Genomic DNA, 23,112 nt, shown 5'->3' with positions numbered 1-23,112 from the left:
ACAAGAACAATTGGAAAGTGGTCTTTAGGGCAAGTTGACGATTTCAGTTTTTGTAATCAATTAAATTATCAGCAACGGAAGGTAGAATAAATACTGAGAGGAATGAGAAGTCACTACTGAGGGAACCGAGAAAGATGAATTTTGAAATTTCTGATTGCATCAGAAAAAAGGGATAGTAGTGTATTACAGAAATCATTGGAATACATGCATGTAAGAAATGAATCAGGCGCTTGTGTAATATTTCGGAACAGAGGGAACAAAGCTTGTAAATCACATTCATTCAAATTAATTAAATCTGAATAGTATGTGGATTTAGCTTGGGTAATACAATCATTATAGTGAGAAATATAATATTCAAGTTGGTGCCCTTTAGTTTAGTTTAGTTCAGTTCCAGAGCAAAAGTGCTTCCTTTTGAGTTGGAAAGTTGTCCAAAGCTTTCCAGACAGGATATAAATTCCTTGGTAAGGGTGCTGCCAGCATTGTGAATATTAAAGTCTCCCAGGACTATTATAGCAGGAGAGAGTGTGGACAGATTTTTCAGGAATGCAGTCATATCAAAACTGGGAATAGCTCTGAATAGCTGAGATACTATCGATTCAAATGAGTAAGAAGCAGGAATAGCCACCGGTAAGACTCTCCGTTTCTTGTGATATAACTTTGCGAGACCTCCTCCCCAGCCCAAGTCACGTGGTTGACAATTGTAAACCAACCCAGGGGAGTGGAGTCATTTAATGAAACAAACTATTTTGGCTGTTCTTCAGTACCAAAATGGGCTCAAAACCGACTCAGAACAGTCAAAACAGGATCGAAACAGTGACAATGGTGAGACGAGTGATGTTGGATGGCTTAGTGACAGAGGTGCTGAAGAAAAGACCAGTGACATGCCTATGGTTAACCACACTAATGAAACATCCCCGTCTTATTCTGGTTTTAAAGAGTAAAAAAGTGACTTTTCAACACTTTTAGATTAAATTCATCCACCAACTCTCATCTCACGGCCTGCATTTGCACTCCACTGCAGCCAGATCACCTACACTGCTGATTGTTTTCCATTTCCCCAGAAACAGTGCTTAAGTAGTCACTTCCCCTTCCTAATAAACTTAATCTTCCTCTCAATTATTATTATTATTTCGCCCCATTTCCTCCTAGCTGTGTATTTTATTTGTCCCATTTTAGGTTAACATTACTTCCTTCCAAGTTAAACCATACACCTCCCACTTGAGCTTCTGGTTATTTAACCCAAGGAGATCACACCCTTTTATTTCCCATCTACGGGAATCAAAACAACTGGCAGTCTGACATGTCTTTAATGAACTGTTGCAGGAATCTTGGTAATGTTCTTGGCAGTTTTGATGTCTTTCCCTGTAGGATCCTTCTGCTCTTGTTTCAACACTGAGACAGGTGGAATTGTAAATCTCCGGACATACAGTTCTCTTACACCAACCACCCTCGCAAGTTTGAACTGACACCTCAAAGCATCAGCAAACTAGATATCTCCCATAGCAACATTCCATTCCCTAGTGTGCCACTTGTTCCTGACGAACAGATTTGGACCTGCCAGCTGGCTCCACTTGATCCAGAACTTTCTCAACACTGCTTGGATAACTCTTAACCTCTTTAAGGGTATTCCTTGAATTGGAAATCGCCTTGGACTTCCCAGGGTCCAGCTCGTCCTAATAGAAAATAATTGTAGTCTACACAGTCCTCTCGACCTTGTGTCCTAGGCTCTATGGGTCCCTCACAGGCCAGATTGGCTTAAATGTAAAGGAATGTCTGAAATTCATTTTGTGTGAAACCACTATTACTGGCCAGGTTATGCAGTACTCGCATCAGTATGCGAACAGCTGCTTCTGCTGCCCCATCCCTGTGGGGCGAACCAGCAGGATGATTTTTCCAGGACCACCCCAATGTTTATGCATCTGGCCTTAGCTGAAACCATTAAGTGCTTTGTGTGTGAATCCCCATCCATTCTATCGCAGTCACGTAAAAAAGTGTATATATTAAGCTCAAAGTCCATAAATCCATTAACTGTAACTGCTTATCCTGTTAAGGGTCATGGTGGGGTGGAGCCTTTCCCAGCTGTCATTGGGCAAAAAGGCAGGATACACCCTGGACAGGTCTTCAGTCTATCTCACAGACAGACAACCATTCCCACTCACATTCACACCGCCAGGTAATTTACAGTATTGTCATCAAGGCATGTTTTTGGACTGTGGATGGAAACCCACACAAGCACGGAGAGAACATGCAAACTCCACACAGAAAAACCCCAGCTGACAAGTGCAGTCAGGCCAGAGACCTTCTGTGTGAGGCTTTGAGGCAGCAGTTTACTCCACCCTCGTGTACCCCACAGTCAAAGTCAACATTTAAATGTACATTTGATTGCTCATTCGGGAAATACTTACTTCCTTTTTTTCACAGGGAATATGTTAATATGTTAACATGTTCCAAATATATTAAACAGAAGTAGTCAGTAAATTAGTCTGTTTCTTTTTTATAAAATAAGAAATCTGGATTCCAAAATGCTGCAAGTAATAACTTCCTTTATACATATTTAGAGACATTATAATAAGATTCCTTACTGAACACAAACTAGTCAAGTAGCTCCATGCCAACCACATGCTTTGAAAACCTGAATACATGTTAACATTTTAACTGAAGTTTAATTGAAAAAGGACCAAATATACCATTGCTATTTACTGTATATGCTCTTTTTTATGTTAGCTCAGAAAAGACCAAAATGAAAAGAGTGAGATGCAAACAATGGGGTTATAACAGAGTCAAAGCCATACATTGTGATGACACATCATACAAAACTTGAATACATCACCAATAGTTAGATAAAACTTTAAATGATAGATTTATGGAAGTTGCTAATCTTTCAGCACAACACTTTGCTACAGAGCTACAATTTGTGGCATTAGCACCATCACTAAGATGGCAACAGATACTGGCTCAGGTGCAAAGACTGATCCTGTGCTATTTGTAGTCTGTGTACGACACACAAAGCTGTTGTCCTGGTCGGTGCCATTGGAGGCATATGTCACAAAGTTGACATTGGCCCCAGCCATTTCATTTGTAATCCAAGTCTGGAACTGAGAGACCCGTGCGTAGACCTCAGGAAAACCAGCAGTGGCACAAGGTACTCCAAAACTGGTAATGCCAGCCTGGATCCACACTGAGCCTTGTTTGCACTGCAGAGGCCCACCAGAGTCTCCCTAAAAAGGAGGAGACACACAGAAAGAGTGAGCAGAAGGTGACTTGTACAGAGAAAGACAGGAGTAGGTTAATCTAAAACATTCTCAATAACAGTTTAACAGCAAAAATATAAACTTTTTAGTTTGTGATGCTCATTTCTTTCATCATGGTGCTCAAATTGGTAGTGATTGATACAAGGATGTTAATGGTTTGGGTGAGCGTGTAAGAATGTCTTCAGTCTCTATACTAACATTACAACAAAGGAATACAATTTTAACCTGGCAAGTTCCTTTGTTCTGTTGCCCTGCACAAATCATGTTGTTGGTGATGTTTGCGCCTGTTACTTGAACATAATCGCAGCTGCACTGCTTGTGTCCGACAACTGGAATCTGTACTTCCTGCAGAAAAGTATAACCTTGATTTGGCTCTGTAGGAAAAAGAGAGAATGAAAACACTTGGTTGTCTTATTTGTAGTCACATTAGTGGCACAGATGTATGGATGTCAGTGTTGGTCTGATGGTTGGTCAGTCCATATTTGTCTAAAACAATTTTGTACATTTAGTCATTTCATTTGGTCAGACATCCATTCAATTGAAGATATACTGCAACAATTTTTATCAGTAATATCAAGATTTACATTTTTTTAGCACATTGGCTCATTCCCAAAACCTTTCCATCAGGCACATTAGTACTTTGTGTTTAGTGAAATTAATTAATGTTCATGCAATAATGCAAAATAATCATAATTGTAAAACATCAGCATGTTGTTAGTATTGTCAGTGTGCATGTTATCATAGTTTTATTAGGCCTTTTTTATTGCTGCTCATCAACCTAGCAAAGCTGTAGGCCACTGCCCTTTCTTGTCTCTGCAGTAGTTCCTGCAGCACAAATACATTTTTGAAAGCCAGTATGACTGTGCAACCCACAACTCATATGCCACAGAATTGAATGATGAAGTTATGCAATCTGACTGAATACTCACGATTCGCTCCAAGTCGGCCCCAGCCAGTGGCCCAGCAGGGAGTGGAGTTGTAGAACTGGCTGGAGTTACCTGCCAGGCAGATAGGTCTGATGTAGTTTGTGTAATCAACTGGGCTGCTGAGCTTCATCAGGGCAACGTCATTGTTGAACAACGTGTTGTTGTAGTTAGGATTGACGATGACTTGGGAGACAGTGCGATTAACCTCATTGGGATTAGGGCCATTCTGAGTTACTCTTCCAAAGTACAAAGTCCATAGATTTACTGAGTTTCTGGATTTAATAAAAAAAAAAACTTATTAGTCAGTGGAGGCAGAACAAAACATCCAGTAATGTTTGTAAAAGAAGGGTCTTTACTGTATCTACTGTTGATTTGGTAGACATGGACCGGAAACATTTATTGATGGAGAAAATATCCCATTTTCTGGGAGTGATCTAGCCCTAAGCGCACGTATACATAGTTTGTTTCAGTGCATGTGAGATGCAGAGACAGAACTGAGAGTATGGTGGGTCATTTTTAGACATCAACGTATTATGTAATTCACAGTTGCTGTAAGTGTGAAACAGCATGGTTTTTACATTGCATGTAACGATGATTAGATTGCAATGTGGTTGAGTCCTTAAAGACTGTTTAGCTGGTGGAGCTTGGGTTGCATCAGATACACAAGATACTGTAAATCTGAATTAGACTGCTGGTGTATCAGTTCCTCAATTAAGTAAAAGCACAATACAAGAAAAAGAAGACAGTATTTGATTACACAACACACTTCTATTTTTAAGACAGGGTACACAACTACCAGAAATATCTAAATCCTGTAGACCCATAGGTTTGTGCAAAACGTAGAACTCAAGGACCAGAAGGGACCAAAGAAAAGTGTCAAAGCAGCAAGAGAAGCTGTTTATTTTGTCAGTCTGCTTAAACAGAAGTTCCTAAAACAACCTACTTTCAGTAGTTTGCTCTAGCAGCAGCTGATAGTACAGCAGGTCTATTGTAGTTTCAGTTTTACTGACATACTTCCATCCACGCTTTGGTCTCATGTGTGACCATTTATGGTTTAGAAAGGAAGAAATATATATAGTGACACATTTCTCATAATTTGTGCTTTGGCCTTGTGAATGTTTGTACTGTTTTAGAGCACAATGCAGACACATGAAGAACTGTTGGATATGTCTTACGTTATGATGCAGTGGGCTGCTGTGAGGACCCACTGGTTACTGATGAGGGTCCCTCCACAGATGTGAGAATCTTTGTAGTGCACACTGACCTGCCAGGGCCATGAGCCAGCTGTAGCGTTCACACCACCCACTATCTTTGTGTTCAGAGGTGCCACTCCACAGTCTGACAGAGCATAGTGTGTGTCAGTACATTTACAGTAAACAAAGCTAATTCCTGTGTGAAGGTGAAATGTGTGTTTCATACATATCATAGTTAGAAAATTACAATACAGCTTTTCTGTAGCCAAGAGCATCTAGATGTTTGGAAGATATGATACTTAGATATGATAATAAGATAATTAGGATTTCACTTACCCTGAGCCTCTGACCCTGAAGGAAGAGAGAACAACGAGTTACTCATTTATGTTCTTGTGTGTTTGTACACGTGTTGTATCGTTCATCCCAGGAAATTTTGCCATGGATAAGATCATGATCAGTGTAGAAGCTATGTGTAATTACAGCCACAAGGTGACACTAGATTTTCAAAAATATGAGAAAAACCATTGTTTTAGTGCTATTTTTATACTGTATTTTATTCAAATTGTCATATGATTTAATCATAAACAGAGCGGTCCAGAGTGGTCCTATCAGTTTTTATCATTCACTTTTATCGCACCCAGCAGAGCAAGCGAAGGAGTAGGAAGGTAGTAATAAGTTTATTGAGTATAAAGGGCGGCGATGGGATAGACCGATTGGCGGTCCGAGGTGGTGTGCAGTGCAGAAGTAGCCGGGGAAACAGTGGGGCAATCTAGGGGGGAAAGAGAGAAACTTCAACACCAAACTAGTCTAAGCTCTAGTAGGGAATGGGAAAGGAGGAGAACAGAGGGCGGCTGGAACTGCCAGGGAGAAAACATGACAACAAAAGCAAGCACAAAGTAACAACTAAAATTGTTTGAAGAGGTAGTACAGATGCTCTCAACAATCTTCGGTCTTGCGCAAAATCGCCTTCTAATTCTCCATCCAGTAGTCATTCAGTCCATAGAAGTAATGTTCAATCTGAAGTCACTTACTGCGGTGTCTGAGTAGAAGTTCACAAGGTCCAGAGGTAACCGAGAAAAAACAGACTGAGGATCACAGACAAACAGATAACTCGAAAGGAGCGGAAAATCAGAATTCACAGGAGAAGTCAACAGCTGGATATACAATAAGCTGAGAGGAGCAGGTAAACGGGGCATATAAAGAGGAGGCGACAACTGAATTGAGTTGGAGCTAAATAGGCAGCACAGCGGAGAAAGAGAGAGAGGAGACTGAGGGAGCTCAAAGCTGGGAGGAGAGATAGTGATGATCACCATGACAGCTGCACAGCACATACAGTATATGATTTATTAGAATATTTCACCTTTTGTAACTCAGATAAAACAAGTTTGACTTGATGCAAAGGTTTATTGGATTTCTGCTTTAAAAATCTGCAGATGGCGTAATAAAAGATGCGCTTTAATACGCTGTTACACATCATTGGACAATTAGATTATACTGTCAAGGTTTCCCTATTAAAAGAAATAACAAGTAAATGCATAGAAATCCATTTGAAATAATAATTAGTTATTTAGGTGTATTTTATATTACATTTTTATATTTCTATTTGTTTTAAACATTTTTATTTAAAAAATACAGATTGTACAAATTGTAATTCAGTAGTACCACAGCAACAACACAAATGGTCAAAAATGACCATAAAGACAAATAAAAACTTTAACAAAGACTTACATACATAAACTTCACAATGTAATTTTTGAAACAGATTTTAGAGATTTACCTGCTGTATAAAACTAGTAACTAGTGTAAAATCTCACCAGAGAGGATCATCCATGTCAAGAGTAACCACACCGCTGGAGCCGTCATTCTCTTATGCTTACTGTCACTGTAAGTGTCTCCAGGAAGTGCAGAGGGTCTTTTTGATTTGTCTTTTGTTTTTGCGAGTGTCACAGGTAGGAACCACACCCTGTTTAAACCTGCTTTTCTTGATCACCAGACAAAGGTCATATTAACCCTTTCATCTCAAACACAGAAGCAGGACCTTTTTCTTTCTGCTTTGTAAAAGGCCCCAATGACTCACGTTTATTTAACCTTAAGCATAACTACTACTTGTCTAACCCCAACATTTATACCCTGACCCTGTGTGTAAACAGGTTTTCGTCCCAACTATGTGAGAAAATTGTGGCGCACACACACACGTGCAAGAACTGTTTAAAAAACTCTGGGTTAATGGTCTGCACCTATATAGCGCTTTTCTACCTTACTGTGCTTTACACTCATTCGTACTCACAATCACATACACATTCACATTCTGCTAGGGAAGCTGGTATGCTGTCATGCAGCTAGCCTGCACTCATCTGGAGTAACTAAGTTGGGGTTTGGTGTCTTGCTCAAGGAAGCATTGACATGTGACATGAGGAGCCAAGAGTCGAACCAACAACCCTGCTCCACCTTCTGAGCCACGGTCGCCCCATACTTTCAGAAAATCTCACAGTACCAGGATGAAACATCAGGGATTAGTTTTTGTTGCTACAAAAATGCAGCCAGTTTCAGTATGACACTGCATACTCAAGGTGTGTGCAGCCTTGTTAGTTTTAAGATAAGATAAGATGAGCTAAGAACAAACTTTTTTGATCCCACAGGAGGGAAATTCACTTGTTAAGCAGCTCACATGATAAGTATAAAGTGCACAAAGTGGAATAAGTAATGTACAGTATATACGAAAACTCATTTATAAATAAACAAAGAAAACAAACACACAGCCAAAATAATTCACAGTAATCAAGAATGACCAGAGATATTCAGCTGAACTTTTGAGTTGTACAGTCTTACAGCGAGGGGAATGAAAGATCTGCAGTGACGCTCATTCCTACACTGACGGTGTATCAGTCTGCTGCTGAAAGGGCTGCACAAAGCCCCCACTGCTTGATGCAGTGGATCAGAGGTATTGTCCATAATGGATGCCAGCTTGGCTAACAACCCCCTCTCACCTACCTCCTCAACACAGTCCAGTGGGCAGCCCAGGACAGAGCTGGCCCTCCCTACCAGCTTGTACAGTGTCTTCCTGTCCCGGACAGTGCTGCACACACCCAAGCAGAACACAGTGTAGTGCATAGCTGAGGCTACCACAGAGTCATAGAATGTCCTTAGCAGGGGCCTGCACACTCCAAAGGGCCCCTCTTGTGCAGGGCATTGATGTTTTGAGACCAGTCTAGTTTATGGTCGAGATTAACACCCAGGTATTGAAATTGTCCACCATTTCAATGTCCAAGCCCTGGATGTTCTGTAGTACTGTCCTTCCTCGGAAGTCTATCACCATCTCCTTCATCTTACTTGTGTAAACATAAATGTCTTAATATTGGATCTACCTAAAGTGAACTGAGAGAAGGTTAGTTTCTAGTTTCTTCAAATATAAAGCACTTAATCACACTGAAAATTAAGTGCAACCAGAGGGATGAATCCAAGCAGGAGCTGACTGATGACCTGCAAGACAGAAAGGAAAATCTATTCTCCCATTCTTGTCACTTTTACTCCCAAATGCAACACCACACTACCTTTCCTTTGGATAGAAAGGAGTTGTGGTCTAAACTAAGTGTTTGTCCACATAAACTCAGTGGGATTACTCTCTGTGTTTGTTCATAGCAACACTGCACCAATGTAAAGTAGTCCCAGAACCTTGGCCAGAGGCCTGGCTGAATTTTAAGTGACCAGTTTCCCCACTTGGGTGTCCCTGCACATCTCCGTCCCTTTCTCCCTCACCTCCTCACTCTATCAGTTGTGTACGGCTTGCTTATTAAGAAAGGACATACACATATCAAGGGCCTCCTTTCACTCTAGTGAGGCCCACGAACAATATTTATGTCCCAGCTGTCAGGACAATCCCGCCCACTGTCGCCTCATTTCTCTATATAAGACAGCATAAGGCCCTGATGATAAGACGTTGGAATCAGGAAAAGCGTGGCAATGCGGTGTAAAGTCCTCATCTACGGTGTCCTTTTCACTCTCGTAAAGCACGGTAAGTAATCTCATCACACAGACAGACAGGGTGGTTACAAAGACTGCATTGTCATTTTTAAGACGGAAATTGAGTATTGTCAGATTAACTATGAAACTGAAGCCTTGTAACAAGGATGTTTTACAGTATGTTATCCAGGTGCAAACTTTTACTGAGCAGTTCACTGCCTGGGAGTCAAAATAAACATAATAGAATGTCAGAATATTGGCAGGCTCCAAAGCATACTAGACAATCATATGTTTCCTCCAAAAACAAACTAAATTACTGAAGAGATATTAATGCTAAATGATAAATAATGATAAATAATGCTAATTAATTTAGAATATGCACAAGTGCTGCTTTGTCGTTTGATAACAATTTTAGACTATTTCTGATTTTAGAGTATTTTAAAAACATAAACTGTCCCTGTCAACCTGCTTTGATCAGACCATCTGTCACACTTAAGAGGAGGTGCAATACAAACACTTCACACTAAAAAAATAAAAAAAAGTTTTCCATTGCTTTATATCAGCGGCATGCTTTTATTGACTAGTTACTAATTTACCTGACTAATGGACCAGACCGAATGTCTCATGCTGTTATCTGACTAAGAGCAAAAAACGTAAATCTAATATTTCACTTAACTGACCTAAAGTTGTTGCAAAATGTTGTTTATTGAAGGCTGTGTAAATTTGAATTTGAAACTAAGCACAGAATGAGGGAATTATTGCCCTAATTATTGTATTTTGTTGTAATATTTTCTGATTCTATTCATTATCAAATTAACTTAAACAAAAACGTAACAAAGTCAGTTAATGAGAGGTTTTGTGACTTTTGTTGAAAAGTATCCCCTGTGGCTACAAGTGCTCAGTACAGCGTATTAAAAGCGTGTGTCATGGTTTCTGTCTGCAATAACTGTAGCCTGCCTGCTCTCTGTCTGAACACGGAGACACGGAAAACAAAGAGAATAGCAAGAAGTCAGCTGAATGACTCGGTAATGTCAGTTATACAGCAAAACCTATTGGAGTTTGTTAGCATTAGTTAGCACGAGCCAAACAAGGGTCTGGTGGCTCAGTGGTAGTAGCACTGTAGAAGGCAGTAGGTTCGAATCCCAACCCACCAGGAGTGGCCCCACCCAGCCACCAAGGGCTACCTTGGAGCCCAGATAAAATGGGAAAGTTGTTTCAGGATGGGCATTTGTTGTACAAATCACGCCATATCCGGATGTGGAGCATGTTCTGCTGTGGCAACTCCTGAAGGGACAAGCAAAAGGCTGTTGAGTTAGAACTACATTTACAGCCAAACTGCTCATCGAAACTCCTGGGTGTAGTTACTTAAACAACAGTATAGGTTTTGTTCTATATGTATTCAGTTTAGAACAAGAAGGAAGTGAAATATTTTTTTTCTATATTGAGAGAAGCTTCTTTGGGACTCAGGTCACAAACCTTTTGTTGAACTCAAATGTAAACATTTAGCAGTTCTTTGGTTCGACAAGAATGAATGCTTTAATTAATCAAATATTAAATCAAATATCACAGGCACAGTCTACTAAAAGGTCACATAATTTCATCAGAACTTCCCGTGTTCCAGTAAGGAGCATCAACTGAGGCTTCTTATTTTCTCTAAACTCTTACTCTTCTTACAGTGTCTCCAAGCGAAATACAGTCCAGCCCAAACACAAATGTAAGCCTCCCCTGCAATGTGACATTCCCTCTTTCTGTAAACGGGGAGAAAATAAACCAGTCTCTCATCACAGTCAGCTGGATAAGTAATGGCTCTGACATCGCTTCCTTTGAAAAAGCAGCAACACAAATAAAGGAGGGCTTCAGCTGGGAGCCCAGCGACTTCATAAATGGGGACTTTTCTTTGACCATCCTCAGAGCCAGTCTTGACCTGCAGGGGGTGTATGAATGCAAAATCCGCTACATCACCACAGTGCTGCACTCCACTAATGTCTCTTTTATCATCCTTGGTACGTCTTTGTTCAGTTGTTCAAACCTGATTTGGGCTTTGGATGTACCTTTGAACATTAGAATAACAGAGTTGAACTATGGCATTTTCTTCCCATTTTACCTTTTTTAGCTTCCCCCACCCTCTCCATTCCTCAGCAGTGGGTGGTGTTGGAGGCAAACAACCAGCTACAGTGCCAAGCAGTTGGTTTCTATCCTCCTCCTGTCTCTTTCTCCTGGACAAGAGATAATCAAGTGATTCACCCTCCTTACGAGGTTGAAGGTGAACAGACCGTAGATGGGTACTACGCGGCTGTGGGCAACCTGACGTTTTACCCCTCCCGTGAGGACCAGAATGTGACTTTTGGCTGCAGAGTGTCACACGATGGCAGTTATCAAGAGCTGGACTTCCAACTCAACATTACCTGTGAGTGACACATTTTGTGTCAAGTTCCATTAAAGAGCAACAACAATGACTCATCAAAGTTTTCTTTCATAGAGAACTAAAGCTATCTGTCATACGGTAGCATAAACTTACAGCATCCGTTTGCCTTCTTAATCTCCTTAAACCTTTTATGAACTCATAACTTTGTGTTGGAAATTTTTTCCTTGTTTCTCATCAGATCCTTCTTCTGTTACACTTTCGGCCATGCCCTTGCACCCCAGCAACATTCCTCTCACTCTTTACTGTGATGTAGAAAGTTTTTACCCAGAGGAAGTGTCTGTGTCCTGGCTACAGAATGGTTCAGTCCTCCCTGAGACCCCCACCACTGAGCAGAATCCCGATGGGACTTTCAGAACTAGACGTTATTATACCTTAAGTTCTAAGCAGAGGGAGCAAGGTGGGAAGTTGGAGTGTGCAGTAAAGCAGCCGGGAGTTCAGCACCCAGTCACTGGCTACATGTATCTAGAGAAACTGGATCTCAAAGGTATGAAGTTGAATACATTGTTAAAATATCTCCTAAAACCAGGTCTTCTACATTCTTAAAGCAGAGAAAAATAGAGATTTCCTTTTTCTTCCAGGTAAGGTCAGTTCATACTTCAGTACCTTTTATTTTTCTACTTTGAATGGTTCTTGCTCATGCTCATGTTTTACTCATGTTTTGTTTGTTTTTTGGCTGGAATTCTTTCCTGACAGACGAGACTCCAGTTTTGACTAAACCAGCCAAAGCATCTGTGGCAATGATGTGCATCTCTATAGTGCTGGTCTTCTTGCTATGTTTTGGTTTTTCATGGAGGAGAAGAGATGGTAAATCAGAACCTGCTAGAAATTTGGTAGTGGTATATTCAGTTAAGAACCCTTAAAAGGAAGCAGAATAGATTTGTGACCCTTCACAAAAAACAACATTATTTTGTGCACGATCTTGTAACTGCTCAAATTAATCTTTGGACCGTGTGTGATGCTGTGGCCCTATGGCCCAAGACTTTCACAGACATTTAAAATAATTACAAGTAAAGACACCTTGTTGTGCTGGTTTTGATTTGAATTCATCAGTCTCAAACAAAATAATGTAAAACAGTAACTTTATGGTAACCCTCAGATTGACCCAGTTCAAATTAAAATTTAAGTTATATTAAATGTTTATAAGTCACCTATTATTTTCTTCTTTAATTAAATGTGTGTTGTAAGATTTTAGAATTCCAAACTATTTTTCATACCTGCCACTACAGGTATGATGTGCAGTATCACATTTTCACAAACTACAATGTTAGATTCACCACATATGCAGAGAGTTGGTCAGGAATTTCTGCACAATAGCTGCCACATCAGCCGCACTTTTAGATTATATTAGATTAGATTCAACTATCTATTATTTCACCATCTCTTTTTGTTCACTTTACCTCTGTCGCTCAGAGAAAGAGAAGTCTCTCAATGTGTCAGGAATCATTCTCCCTCCGCATGTGGTGGTTGGTCAAAAGGGCAGGGTGTCAGTGAGCATTGAAGGTAGGAGGGTGAACCAGGTTCAGACTGCGTGGTTCCTCAATGACACCCCTATTTCTGACATCTCACTCAAAGGTAGGAACTGACACATAACCTGATAATCAGTACTTAGCAGTAAACCTGTATGGTCTGAAGTAGACATTACAAATCCTACATTGTCAAATATTATTGAGAACTTTGAGTTTATAAAATTACTAAATGTATCACGAACCATGCATTATGGAAATATTATCATCCGCTTTTAAACCTGTGCTGGTTTTTAATCTTTCACTAATAGCTTAATTGTATTAAAAATGAAAACAAGTAAAAATGAGTTCATACAGACTATTGTCAAACAGGCTGGAACAATAATCTTACTAGTTAACATGTCACATTTCTTTTTATTCTGTTAAAAAGAATCATGCAAGTTATCATGATACATTGAGGCTTTATGGGGAATTCTTTGCTTTGTTAGTTACAGCAAGTTGTCACCATGAGGTTTTTGTACGTCATAAAAACAAATCAGTTAAGAATGCATATAGGTGGAGTTTTTTATATATAGACTAGCTGTTAGATGTTAGAGTTTCCAGTCCTGAAAGTATATTTTGCAGAATGTTTATATCATCAGAGCTACTTGAAGGGAAACAAATGAGTAAGAAAGAAAAACTATTATAAAACAAGAAATGTGATATAATAATGAATTTACATGAAGTACATTATGACACATGAAGCATCTTTATTGGAATCATAACTACTCCTGAACCACCCTATGTGTTTATGTCTCTTTTACACTTTTACTGCGCTAACTACATGTAACACACATAGGGGCTTCCAAAGCTAACTTTAACTGTCTCTATAACCCCCTAACCACCATCCACATGCCCTATGGTCTAACTCTCACCTCTCCAGCATCAGAGGAAGTGCCCCTCCTGCCCTCCAGAGGAGAAATATGTTACTACAAGCTGCACACTCGGAGGCCACTGCGCTCATCCGGAAGCAACAGTCAGCAGCTGGTCTCTGCACTTACCTTCATCCCCAAGATTTCAGTCCATAAGGGGGCAGTGTTTAAGTGTCAAGTGTCCTACGCAGGCAAGGAAAAAGTCGTGGTGGAGAGAGTGTCAGAGAAGTTTACTATTCTCTGTAAGAACATTTTTCGCTCTTATTCACGTCACTTCTATTTTCTATATGAGTTTTAATATTTTCTACAATAGCAATGCTTGTAAATGTCTTCACTCAGCTGCTCCTGAAGTATCAGAAATCCAGCTGTCAGAGATACAAAATGACCCAGGTAAGGAAAGTAGTTCATTGTTCAGTATATATAAAACACCCCTTCCAGGCTACATCCCAGAAATTTCTGTTTTCCAGATGTAGTTAGTCTGACAGTACGGGCATCGCAGTTTCATCCAGACGTCATTACCTTCCGCTGGTTCTGTCAGGGAGGTGAGCTGAGCCCCGTGGCCTCCCAGGCCTCGTCCTCCCCTCGGCCCAATTCTGAGGGCTTCTTCTCAGCCTACAGTCAGTGTAAGCTGCCACAAAGTGAACTGGAAAAGGGAGGAACTAAAGTGTGGGTCAGTGTCCACCACATCGCCCTAAAGCAGCCAATCACCCGTGAAACCACGGGTAAGAACGAGAGGCAAAAATAGTATCAAATTTAACTTCACAGCCTAACAAGATAACAGCTAAATGTTCCACTTTACAGGTTTCATCAAGAGGCCTTGTGTGTCTGAGATCATCAGCTCAACTTCTCTCCCAGATCAGGCTCTGACTCTGGGATGTGAAATGACAGAATTTTACCCACCGAGCATATCAGTCACATGGCTAAAGCTCAGAGAAGGAGAGCATGATGACAGAGAGGATGAGGTGATTGAGGGAGGAGAGATGTGGGGCCCCATACAGACTCACCTCAGACTCTACAGGGCCACAGCAACTCTGAAGAGAAGGGCAACAAATCAACAGAGGAAGGAGAGAGGAGGAGGCATCATTTGTAGAGTGGAGCACTGTTCCTTAGAAAATCCTATTGAGAGACACTGGAGAAATGTTGACATTGGTACAAACCATTACAAGGATTTTTACTATCAGCAACGTATAATAGGAATTATAAGGATATTCTTACAACATATAAACCTGTAGAAAGAGTTAAATCTACCTGCTTTTTTGCTTTTTTCCTTCACATTCTGTCCTTATTCTTGTAGTTGCTCCCTCCATTCCTCCATCAATCTCCGTCTGTTGGAGCGGTGAAGGGGTTGGTGTCTTCTCTCTCGTGCTCAAGGGAGGTCACCCCAGGGCCAAATTAGTGTGGGCGGCAGGAGGGCCCACTTTATCACCACTGGTGTCCAGTGAGACCGAAGAGATAGGAGATGACGGCCAGAAGGAGCTGAAAAGTGTGTGCGCTCTCGAGAAATCCACAAGCCTGCTGACTGAGACAAGCAAACAGCTGGAGAGAGAGAGGAATGGAGATGCAATAAGTACTTGTCATTTATACACACACACACACACACACACACACACACACACACACCCACACACACACACACGTCTTTGTTTAAAGAATGACTGTCTGATTTTTGCCAACGTGCATTTACAGAAACAAAAGCCGCTGTCACGGACCCTGACGCTGAAGGAATACAGTACATTGATGAAAAAATGGACGGAGAAACTAACGAGATTTACATGGATGAGGAAACAAGGGCTCAGGTGGATGATTACAGTGACAAAGAGAGAGGGGAAGACCCGAGTGCCCTGCACATCAACAAAGTTCCCCTGATTAGCGGTCACAGAGAAGATGAAAGAGCACGTTTGAGAGTCTGCATGGAGATCACACACCCTGCACTCAAGCTTCCCGTTTACAGAACTTGGACAGGTGGGACACTGCAAACACTTTACTCATGTAGTTACAGACGGGTAGTAAATAAATACATAGGACTCTAAGGTCTTGGTACATTAAACACAGGGAATCGAACTGGTTGAGGGAAAAATTAGAATGCTTTTCAACTTTATTTTTATACTTGTGTCTCCTTTTTCAGAGCCCAATGAGCAAACTTCATCTTCTGCATGAACGTCCTGGTGTCTGCAAAAATGTCTTTCTACTCAACATATCCCATCCAATGTGTCTAATGTGTATCCGTCATGTTTTAGGATATCCAGCTGTCTTTTTGGATCTTTATTTATTATCTTAAATTTCTACTTTTCCATCCATTTCATTGACTGATTTCTCATACAGTTTTTACAGAATGTTCATATTTTTGTACAAAGATGTTTATTTTGTGTTCTACAAAACTCTGTTTAAATACAAATTGCAAACTTAATATGTAGCATGTTTTATAAATATTCATATTGTTGACTACTGTGCATAACCAATAAAAACAACTACAGCTTCCAAACATCATATTTTTAGCCTAGTGATGATTCTTTAATAATCTTGTCTGTTACGGAACAGAACAGCTGTCCGCCTAAAGTAACTTACAAAGCTTGGATAACCTTGACAAATAGTGACATGTGAGTGGCAAGCCAAACATGGCTTTACAGTAACCAACACAAGAGAACTAATTACCCACTCCAATGTCCTTTTAGTGTGTTATTTAGAATGTCTGGAACATTTGCTGACAACCACTAAACAACAACATAAAGTAGGTTTTAAGTAGTGGTTCAGCAGCACGACATTAGTCTTGTATCTGTTTACCTCATTGTAATGCAACAGCTACGACATTATGTGCTTTTATTCTTTCTTCCTCTGCTTCTTCTTACATTTGTCAATTGTTATCCTTCTGATCTTCATTGTGACTGATTTGAGGAAGTGGGGACCCCATTCTGTGTCCATGTGTACTGTACCAAAGGCTTTGTGCTTTCCTTAGCCCGGGTCTGCTCTGCATCTTCAGAACAGCCATTGAGGTTTGCCAGGCCTCACTTGTTGAACCACCATCTTGGTTTTGGTTTTGCTGAGTGCAGAAGCTCTCTATTGTGCAATTGCTGATGGAGCAAAGCTGTTGTCATGCATGTATGATGCACCGAATGGAGCTCTGTCCTAACTCTGAGCTTGGTCATAGTGACGAAATGCATCACCTGCACAAGCATGTACATATATTGGAAGAAGAAAACTTACTTGTAAGACATCATACGTACCTGTAAATTTGCAGTAAATGTAATGTCATGTGTATACTGGAGCTTCTGTAACAGTGTGGGTTCCATCTAATTTAGATGTATTAAGATGGTGGAATAACACTCCTGCCTGTATTTGTCTTATCATGCATCATTGAAAAATGCCTTTACTCTCATTGATCACTTGTAAATGTTTTAAGCTGTGAATGCTTTTTAAATAAAAGGTGTTAAGTAGGATAACAGAGGTTAAATTTATGTATGAGATAAACATTTAATCAACATGTTATTTTCCTGCTGTGTATGTGAGAACACAATTGTTCGTGTGACACACATTATCCAGACTTTATCGTGCAACCCACCCGGTACAAAGTCTCTACTATATGCGTAACAACGCTCCTCTGTCCTGAACTGTCAGGAGGATTTCAAGCAAGTGAATGTGCATTTTGATGATGTCTGTCACTCACCTGCCATGGCAGTCGACTGATAGAACCCTTTTTATTTTAGAGTCACGGCTCCATTGTGCTGTAAACAAAACACTGTTTCCCACAAGTTTTCTATTATGCTGTGCCTCCTGAACACGCACTGCACTGAAATCAAGTAAGATTTCTACCTTGAGGACACTCCTGACTCAGGAAATCTCCCACTGTGTGCTACGTGTGAGAAACACAACTCCGGACACTGTAAATGGTAAATGGCCACTTACATAGCGCTTTTATCCAAAGCGCTGTACAATGTTGATTCATTCACCCATTCACACACACTCACAACACAACGAACCACTGACCACTGAACGATCAAACCACTGACCCTCTTGTTAGTTGACGACTGCCTCGCGAACTGAGCTACAGCTGCTGGAGATAACCTCTAATGAGACCGAGTGGACCCTGCATATGATGCCAAAATTTCACATGTGTTGAATAAAGTTTGAGTCCGATCACAATAGGTTTGTAAGAAATAATTAGATGCATGGCACAAACCATGTTTTAACTGAGAGAAAACCATTCTCCAAAGTTACAGCATTATTGCACTTTCCTCATTCCTACTCAGCTACAACTGTCAAAATGATATACATGATTAGAAACTGAGCCTTTTTTTAAAAAATTCTTCCTCTGTGTCAAAATTTTGAATCCCTTATGTGTATGTGTGCAAACATTATACAAAATTAAAAGATGCTCCTCTGTGTTGCTATTTCCAAGTCTGAATCAGTACATTTACAGTAAACTAAGGCTAATTCCTGTGTGAAGGTGAAATGTGTTTTGTTTGTAGCTGATCATTGTTGTTTATCGTTGCTTTCATACAGTAGTTACAGTGAAGCTTTTGTGTAGCTAAACACATCTAGAAGTGTGGAATATATGAAATGTGACTGCACTTACCCTGAGCCTATGAGCCTGGAGGGAAGAGAGAAGAAAATGTTACTTACATTTGTGTTTCTCTCTGCGTGTACGTGTGTTTGTGTGTGTGAGTGTGATAGAAATACACAGTTTCTAACACTAATGCAACTTCTTCTTCTTTTCCTTTCGGCTGTTTTCTTTCAGGAGTCGCCACAGCGAATCATGTGCCTCCATCTAACCCTGTCCTTTGCATCCTCTTCTCTCACACCAGCTATCTTCATCTCCTCTCTCACTACATCCATAAATCTCCTCTTTGCTCTTCCATTAGACCTCCTGCCTGGCAGCTCCAACCTCAGCATCCTTCTAATTATATATTCACAGTTTCTCCTCTGAACATGTCCAAACATCCTCAATCTGGCCTCTCTGACTTTATCTCCAAAACATCTAACATGAGCTGTCCCTCTGATGTCCTCATTCCTGATCCTGTCCATCCTCGTCACTCCCAAAGAGAACTTCAACATCTTAAGCTCTGCTACCCCCAGCTCTGCCTCCTGTCTTTTCTTCAGTGCTGTGTCTAAGCCGAACAACATCGCTGGTCTCACCATCGTCTTGAACATGTTTCCTTTCATTCTCACTGATACTCTTTTGTCACACAACACACCTGACACTTTTCTCCACCCGTTTCAACCTGCCTGCACTCGCCTCTTCACCTCTTTTCACCTCTGCTCCCTGTAACCTTACTGTTCCACTTGGGTCCCATCTCATTCACGCACATGTATTCTGTCTTACACTAATGCAACATCAGTACATTCAATTAATAACTCGATAGCCTACAAATCAGTTTAATGCCCCTTCTAACTACATCTTCATAAATGATCATAAATTTGAATCAAGAGTTCTTTAACACAGCTAACAAAAGTCAACATAATATTCAAAAGAGAAAATTTCATGGTTCGAAATTCTACAGAGATTCTACAGATGTACTTGATAAATAAGTCAGTGTAAAAGCTCACCGCAGAGGATCATCCATATCAAGAGTGTCCACAGAGCCGAACCTGCCACAGTCTTTCTGATTCTTGGTTTTTGTTCTTGATTTAGTCACTTCTTAATTACTCACAAGGTGTTGACACTTCCATTTAAAGTGCATAATAACCAGCAATTAAAGTAACAACCATTACCGTCATACTGTACAAATGCACAGTGTTCACTAATAGCGTTTGGTGTGTACTCACCACAACAATTGTTCTCAGAAAACCCCCCAAAGGTATTTTGGTTTAGTTCTTTTCTCAATAATATAATAGGTAATAATGTGTCTCTAAAGGCTTGTAAACAGGACCCAACTGCAAAAGACATAAGATAACTAGTTATTACGAAGGCTCCAGTGACCGAACTGCAGTGTCAGTCAGAGTGAAAAACTGAAATGTCCTGCAGTATTTTCAAAAAAAGTTTTTGGTGCCAAACAAAAAAGATGATTATGTCATTTCTTCATATTTCATATTTGTGATTTATCACAAATGAGTTTGTGGTAAATTGTGGTTTGCAGGTCTATGTAAGACAAAACTGGCCAATTATTACCTGGCTAGTAGAACATAGTAAATTACACCTAAAATGAATAAACAAGTGCTCAGTTTCAGTTACTTCTATCTCAACAAAGGATTTAACACATTATTTTCTTGTTCTCCTTCATCACATTACCTGTTAACTGAACATCAAAACCACACTGGCATCTACCAAAGAGCAGACCCATTCCCCAAAACTATTTATACTTCTTTTCACACATGGTTCAGAATTGTTGAAGCTTTGATGAACACTCTACACACAAATCCTTTCATTTGTCACCAGGAATTCAGTGTGTCGCCCATGAACAATGTGTGTGGTGTAGTGGAGCTTTGGATCAAACCTCCTGTCCAGGGTGGATCCCATCTCTTGCTCATGACAGCTAGGATAAGCTCCAGTCCCTGTGACCCTGAACAGGATAACCAGTTACAGATAAGAGATGGATGGAGGGATGGATTGAATTGAATTCAAGTGAAAGAGTAACTATCCTGTCAAAAATTATACAATTGTTTTTAAAGATCTAAAAGATAAATTGATATTTTTTGTATGCACATGTCACTAACAATTTGTATTTTATTGCTGTTGTGTTATTTTCAATAAAATGTTGATAAATGTACTGCAATATGAGTTTATTAGTATATAAGGTACATTTTGGGTTCCTTCACAGGCAGATAAGCATTACCACTCAAACTCACACCTACAGGCAATTTCGAGTTAACAATTAACCTAACATGCATGTGTTTGGACTGTGGGAGGAAACCAGGAAACATTTTGCCTTTAGCATAATCTGAGAACAACAAAACAAAAAGTCTGGCAGCCAAATAACCATGTCATTGTATTTCATTTGGAAGACATTTTGTTTTGCTTTAAAGTTTTGTTATGGCTGTCGTTTATGATAAAAACATTGTGTGGTGTAGTTATTTACAGACTAGGACTCTTGCTTGTGTGTCCTTTCCGGTATTGACTCAATCAATTTCTTCAGGTTTGCTCCTTCTTATCTGTTGAGGTTTTTATGTCTGTCAGGTTGTAGGCTATATTTTTAGCAGGACCAAGAAGATCTATACACTACCACCCACATTTCTTTATAAGAAAACTCACCAACTTTTAAAATCTCACTTAAAATCCTATATGTCTTTTTAATTAGTATAAAAGACTCATTACACCATTGATAATATTGATTGATAACATCTGAATCGGATGATCAAAGCATGAAAAACTACACAATGTGATTAATTATTAATGTTATCATAGAGAGTGATTCCCCACAAAATAACTTTATTTGCATTACAACAGACATTGTCTTTAACCCTTTATTTTGCTAAATATGTACAACTAAGGGAGCAAGGTAAAGGTCACTGGTTCAAATATATGTGCCAGTTGTGACCTTTCTATGTTAAGTTTGCATCTTCTTCCAGTGCTTGCATGGGTTTCCTCTGGGTTGCTATAGTTCCTCCCAGAGTCCAAAGGCAGGCATGTTAGGTTAATTGGTGACTTTAAATTGCCTGTAGGTGGGAATGTTTGTCTGACTGTGTATGTCTATCTGTGTTGGCCCTGAGATAGACTGTTCACCTGTCCGTGGTGTACCCCGCCTCCTCGCCAGTGACAAATGTGATAGGCTCCAGCCCACCTGGACAGGATGAGTAATTAACCCCCATCATCTGCCCTATGGTCTAACTCTCAACTCCCCAATATAAAAAGAAGGTCCTCCCCTGCCCGCCAAAGTATACGTGTTACTACAAGCTGCATATTCGGGTTCACTGCACTCACCTGACCCGACACTCAGCAGCTAGACTCAGCTCTCCCCGTCATTACCCCGACAGTCCAAAAGGGGGCATTTCAGGTTTCATAGACAGGCTACTTCTCTCCCACAGTGGTTGTGAAATGAGAGGTCAGCCTGTTTGAGCATATCATATATAAAATAAAACTGTTTATTTTTGCATTCAAGTGCAAATCCTATATGTCGTAGGGGAACTATATCATAAATATAACAAAACCACTGTTGTATATGCAGAGTAATAACCCTGCTGATGTTATTTGATACATTAGGTTTGGGTTTGAGATGTATACTGTAGGTGGAGTCCTGTGTGAGATAAAAAAAATATCATTTTCAATATGCACAGACATCTTCAGTTGTGTATTTCCATTGATTCTGTATTCATGCATAGGCAAAGAAAGAGAGAAAGACCAAAGCTCACTGCATACTTGCTGCCGATGATGATGATCATGATTAAGAACCTATAAAGGTAAGACACTGCAAGCACTGCACTTTATAAAGTCCATGTCCACTAAGACCAAAATACCGGTTGATAAATTAGCAAATCTCCCACTCAACAGGAAGTTTGCTCATGTTTAGTTCCTCAACTTTATCTTGCACGCTCCCTTTAAAGCGCAACAGGACATTTTATCTTCCTCATAAAAGCCCTAATGTCTGCAAAAGTACCTCTCTCTCTCATATATCCCAAAACATATTTTCACCTGTAAAGTATTTATGTTTGTAAGACATCTATATTCTGTGTTTTTCAAATGTGATTGTTTGAGTTAAGTCACTCTGGTTCTCTTTTGTTTGTGCAAAACAGATGTTTGTCATTGGTCAACCACTGCATCTAAATAAGTTCTCAATTTTAAATATACTTCTGTTTTTTTTTCTTCTTCTTTGCACTCTGACCACAGGAACGTCACTTCACTGTGCTGAGCAGAGGAGGTCCTGTGTGGTTGAACCGAACAATTTAGTTGTTAGGTTTGGAACTTCCTACTCTCAGTTTACACGGGCTGCACGTCGATTATAGCTGTGCAATGTCAACTAATAAAAACACAGACACTGTGGAACGTCGTTTATTCTATGTGTAAGAAATAAGTTTATTTTACATGTTATTAGATTGTCACCATGTAAAGAAATGT

At 40.0% G+C, this 23,112-nt stretch overlaps 2 protein-coding genes across 4 annotated transcripts; one reads left to right on the top strand and one right to left on the bottom strand.

Moving 5' to 3' along the window:
* Window positions 1-2,523: 2,523 nt before the first annotated feature.
* Window positions 2,524-7,326, bottom strand: zgc:123217 (uncharacterized protein LOC641414 homolog). Its single transcript, XM_067488599.1, has 6 exons — window positions 7,185-7,326; window positions 5,707-5,721; window positions 5,353-5,515; window positions 4,181-4,449; window positions 3,477-3,625; window positions 2,524-3,218 (listed from the first exon to the last, which is right to left on the bottom strand). Exons 1-6 carry the CDS (start codon window positions 7,231-7,233, stop codon window positions 2,898-2,900), a joined length of 966 nt encoding a protein of 321 aa, XP_067344700.1. The 5' UTR covers window positions 7,234-7,326; the 3' UTR covers window positions 2,524-2,897.
* A 1,822-nt stretch (window positions 7,327-9,148) lies between these two features.
* si:ch211-180a12.2 (uncharacterized) lies at window positions 9,149-17,559 on the top strand. Of its 3 annotated transcripts, none has more exons than XM_067488585.1 (13): window positions 9,150-9,382; window positions 11,007-11,333; window positions 11,444-11,737; window positions 11,934-12,239; window positions 12,449-12,559; window positions 13,166-13,327; window positions 14,057-14,371; window positions 14,469-14,519; window positions 14,597-14,851; window positions 14,931-15,278; window positions 15,424-15,696; window positions 15,816-16,091; window positions 16,255-17,559. In XM_067488585.1, the coding sequence occupies exons 1-13, from the start codon at window positions 9,331-9,333 to the stop codon at window positions 16,284-16,286; spliced, it is 2,802 nt and encodes a 933-aa protein (XP_067344686.1). In that variant the 5' UTR covers window positions 9,150-9,330; the 3' UTR covers window positions 16,287-17,559. The 3 variants fall into 3 exon arrangements, with proteins under 3 accessions (XP_067344689.1, XP_067344686.1, XP_067344687.1); XM_067488586.1 differs by having other exon boundaries at window positions 9,152-9,382; window positions 14,141-14,371; XM_067488588.1 differs by lacking the exon at window positions 11,007-11,333 and having other exon boundaries at window positions 9,149-9,382.
* The last annotated feature ends 5,553 nt before the right edge of the window (window positions 17,560-23,112 follow it).

The sequence above is a fragment of the Channa argus genome, chromosome 20, assembly GCF_033026475.1.
Source record: "Channa argus isolate prfri chromosome 20, Channa argus male v1.0, whole genome shotgun sequence".
Classification (NCBI taxonomy): domain Eukaryota; kingdom Metazoa; phylum Chordata; class Actinopteri; order Anabantiformes; family Channidae; genus Channa; species Channa argus.
This window is presented reverse-complemented; position numbering and strand designations above follow the sequence as displayed.

Bases quoted from the DNA above. Each gene is read 5' to 3' on its own strand.
- zgc:123217 (XM_067488599.1), bottom strand. From the start codon at position 7,233: ATGACGGCTCCAGCGGTGTGGTTACTCTTGACATGGATGATCCTCTCT. The intron at 4,450-5,352 runs GTAAGACATATC...TATTAAATCCAG, and splicing joins GCAGCCCACTGCATCATAAC to AAACTCAGTAAATCTATGGA. The intron at 3,626-4,180 runs GTGAGTATTCAG...TTTTTCCTACAG, and splicing joins GGGCCGACTTGGAGCGAATC to AGCCAAATCAAGGTTATACT.
- si:ch211-180a12.2 (XM_067488585.1), top strand. From the start codon at position 9,331: ATGCGGTGTAAAGTCCTCATCTACGGTGTCCTTTTCACTCTCGTAAAG. The intron at 12,240-12,448 runs GTATGAAGTTGA...CTTTCCTGACAG, and splicing joins AGAGAAACTGGATCTCAAAG to ACGAGACTCCAGTTTTGACT. The intron at 14,520-14,596 runs GTAAGGAAAGTA...TCTGTTTTCCAG, and splicing joins AGAGATACAAAATGACCCAG to ATGTAGTTAGTCTGACAGTA.